This window comes from Myotis lucifugus, unplaced genomic scaffold (assembly GCF_000147115.1).
Source record: "Myotis lucifugus unplaced genomic scaffold, Myoluc2.0 scaffold_1236, whole genome shotgun sequence".
Classification (NCBI taxonomy): Eukaryota; Metazoa; Chordata; class Mammalia; order Chiroptera; family Vespertilionidae; genus Myotis; species Myotis lucifugus.
In genome coordinates this window covers 26,474-30,231 of record NW_005872284.1, presented here as the reverse complement: position 1 = coordinate 30,231, position 3,758 = coordinate 26,474, and the positions used below count along the sequence as shown (strand labels likewise).

General features: G+C 46.4%; 1 protein-coding gene across 1 annotated transcript in view; it reads right to left on the bottom strand.

Annotated features, from left to right (window-relative positions):
• Positions 1-3,019, bottom strand: part of LOC106695416 (zinc finger protein 2 homolog) — a 3,707-nt gene extending 688 nt beyond the window's left edge. Inside the window, exons 1-2 of the mRNA XM_014449531.2 lie at positions 2,899-3,019; positions 3-1,161 (exon numbers count right to left, since the gene is read on the bottom strand). Coding sequence (XP_014305017.1) covers positions 3-1,161; positions 2,899-3,019 — 1,280 coding nt within the window. The remainder of the gene's footprint in view (positions 1-2; positions 1,162-2,898) is intronic.
• Positions 3,020-3,758: the final 739 nt, after the last annotated feature.

The following is a 3,758-nucleotide window of genomic DNA, read 5'->3' as shown; positions in this document are numbered from 1 at the left end:
ATTCACTACACTCATATGGCTTTTCTCCAGTGTGAACTCTGTAGTGTTTAGTGAGTTCAGCCCTTTCAGGGAAATGCTTCCCACATTCACTACACTCATATGGCTTTTCTCCAGTGTGAACTCTGTGGTGTTTAGTGAGGGCAGCCTTTTCTCTGAAATACTTCCCACATTCGCTACACTCATATGGCTTTTCTCCAGTGTGAACTCTTTGGTGCACAGTGAGGTGACACTTTTGACGAAAGGATATCCCACATTCACTGCACTCGTATGGCTTTACTCCAGTGTGAACACTGTGGTGTTTAGTGAGGGCAGCCTTTTCTCTGAAATGCTTCCCACATTCGCTACACTCATATGGCTCTTCTCCAGTGTGAACTCTTTGGTGTACAATGAGGCGAAACTTTTGACGAAAGGATATCCCACATTCACTGCACTTATAAGGCTTTTCTCCAGTGTGAACTCTTTGGTGTACAATGAGGCGACACTTTTGACGAAAGGATATCCCACATTCACTGCACTCATAAGGCTTTTCTCCAGTGTGAACTCTCCCATGTGGAGGGTGGTTAAACATTTGTCTACACACTTCCCCACATTTATTATACTCATAAATCATATCTCCAGAGCAGAGACCTTTCTGATAAGCAACTTTCTGTTTCTGGCTGTCAGCTCTTTCACATTCCACCCACTGGTGATGTCTTTTTCCACTGAGAAATTCCTGTGAAATCTCATTGTTACTGTGTGGCTCCATAGTGTTAAGAGTGGCCTGGTGCTGGAGAAGCCCTAACATGGCTGGGGAGTCTTCCCCAACCTCCATACTAGCTACAGGCATCCCAGATAAGTAGAAGCAGCAACAGGTCACAAGCGAGGGACTCTCCATATCTTCTTTCCAGGGCTTCTCTTCACTGGCATCCTTCTGTTGCTGGTGAGGGTTTGCACTGGAACACAAGTCTCTCAAACATGCATCACTTAAGAACACATTCTTCTCAAAGTAAACCACTTGTAACTCACTCAGGTGCAAAATATCTTTTAACAATGAGAAGCACGGCTTACACAGATGGGTCCTCTGGGTGGCTGCAGCTGTCCTGGAAGCCCTGACCTGAGAATCTCCTATAGATACACTGTGCTGAGAATAGGCCTCCACATCATCCATCTTACGCCAAGGACCTGAAAACAGAGGAATGATGAGGAAATGAATGTTGACTCTGGTGACAGCGGGAAGTCCCATTATAAAAGTGGGTTGCACATACTACATTGGTTTCATGCAATTGGCTGAAAATAAAAGACCTGAAAGATGGATTAGTAAGAGGTCACTCTGAAGTTCTTGAGCACTGAAGATCACAAAACAAGGGAGACTTCAGCAGAAATAGAGCAAAAACAAGACAAGTACCACATGGAGGAGAAGTGGACTGTCCAGCTCATTCTGCTGCTAACAGCATTCAGTAGATCAGTGATGGCGAACCTATGACACCTGTGTCAAAGGTGACATGCAAACTCATTTTTTTGCTTGATTTTTCCTTGTTAAATGGCATTTAAATATATAAAATAAATATCAAAAATATAAATCTTTGTTTTACTATGGTTGCAAATATCAGAAAAATTCTATTTGTGACATGGCATCAGAGTTAAGTTAGGGTTTTTCAAAATGCTGACACACCGAGCTCAAAAGGTTTGCCATCACTGCAGCAGATCTTCTATGCTGGTGACATGGGCAAGCTGTGCGGAAGGTTGGTTACATCTCATTCCAAGTAAAATTCAATAAACAAGTAGCTGGTATTTTAGGGGTATTTAAGCATGTACACTGAGTGGCCAGATTATCATGACCACCACATCATTATGACCACCCCATCAGTAAAATGAAATGAAATAGTTATGCAAAGAATAATAATAATGATGATAATAAAACCTTGAGAGTATTTGCTTAGGAAGTTTTCAATATTGAGTATTTTGGAAGTGTCAATGAAGTGCTGACGGGGTGGTCATTATAATCTGGCCACTCAGTGTATGTGCTCCTTATAACGCTTGCATAGGTCCATGTTGTAGAATACTGCAGAAAGAGAAGTGCAAAGGAATAGGTGATGTAAAAAGGACACAAAGGCAAAGATATCCAAAGCTAGAAAGTCATTGATGAAATGAGAAGCCAGCAAAGTGTCAAATATGGAAAAGGAAATGTATAAATGAGGGGTGGCCATTGGCACTTGCACCAAACATCATTAGACAGGAGCAGGTTTCTGGTACAATCTGAACACCATCCTTATGTCATACCTCCCCCGAGCTGCCACTCAGCCAGGCCAGGCTTCCCCTAGGAACATCCTGTACGTTCACCCTGCAGAAACCCAGGGTTCTCTCTGCACCTCCTTCTCTAGAAATATCTACAAACTAAATTCCAAGTTTCAATGAAAGACAACAGAGGTGAGCAGCCATCACTTGCCCATAGCATTCGGCTTGCAATACTATTCACAGAAGGTAATATTACAAACAACAATGGAAGGAGGGTCTTACAATAACAGCAACTGGTTCATGTATATAAAGAAGATACCTGGCACAGGCATTCACCAAGGTCCTTATCTACAGGAAAGGTGCAGAAGTGGAGGCCATGGATCTGGATATAGTCACCCTTTCTGGGTGAGGAAGAGCAGGAGGGACCCATTAAGCTGTCTGTAAGACTGCTGACACCCAGACACTTCCTGCAGTTCCTAAGGCAACTGGTGGTAGGGAAGTTTGTGGAGTCTATTGCTCAGGGCTCTCTGAGAGCTCACCACTGGCAGCCACAGCCCATTTCACAAGACAGTGGGGGAAATGAGCAGAGCCCATGATCTTGCTTTGAGAGAGAGAGTGCTATGTCTGGAGAATAAATAAAGAGTGGGCATCACTTCAGGACACTAGGAGAGATGAAGGTCTTACCTACGAATGATACAAGTGAAAACACTTCCAGCATCACATCACAGTATAGACGTCTCTGAGCCTCATCAAGGATCTCCCACTCCTCCTGAGCGAACGCAATGGCCACGTCCTCAAAATTCATATCCTGTCATAATGAGGACAGTACATCCCATGATAAGATTCTCTCTTGAGATGCCAAGTTTGTCACACTCCCCACCCGGAACAACCATCTGCTTCCTCTACTCCCCACATCAGGGAAGACAGCAGGCGTTAGTCCCATCAAAGTCAGTATCTCCTTATATTCCTACTAGAGGCCCGGTGCACAGAAATTTGTACACTTGGCGGGGGGGCGGCCCTCAGCCCAGCCTATGCCCTCTTGCAGTCTGGGACACCTTGGAAGATGTCCACCTGCTGGCTTAGGCCCACTCCCTGGTGGATTGGGCCCAAGCTGGTAGTCACACATTCCTCTGGCAGCCCGGCAGCCCTGAGGAAATGTCCACTTGCCAGCAGGGAGCAGGCCTAAGCTGCAGTTGGATATCCTTAGCGCTGTTGACGAAGTGGCAGAGGCTCCCACCACCACCGCTGTACTGGCAGCCGTCATCTTGGCTTGTGGCTGAGAAGACCTCCCCCTGAGGGAGTGCACTGACCTCCAGGGGGCATCTCCTGCACTGAGCCTCTGCCCCCTGGTGGTCAGTGTGTTTCATAGTGACCAGTCATTCCCAGTTGTTCTGCTGTTAGGGCTGATGGCTGTTTGCAGCTGGTCACACCCCCTTCAGGGTGGGGGTCCCCACTGGGGTGCCTGGCCATCCTGGGTGAGAGGCTGATGGCTGTTTGCAGGCTGGTCAAGCCCCTTCCCCAGTGGGGACCCTTACCCCATGGAG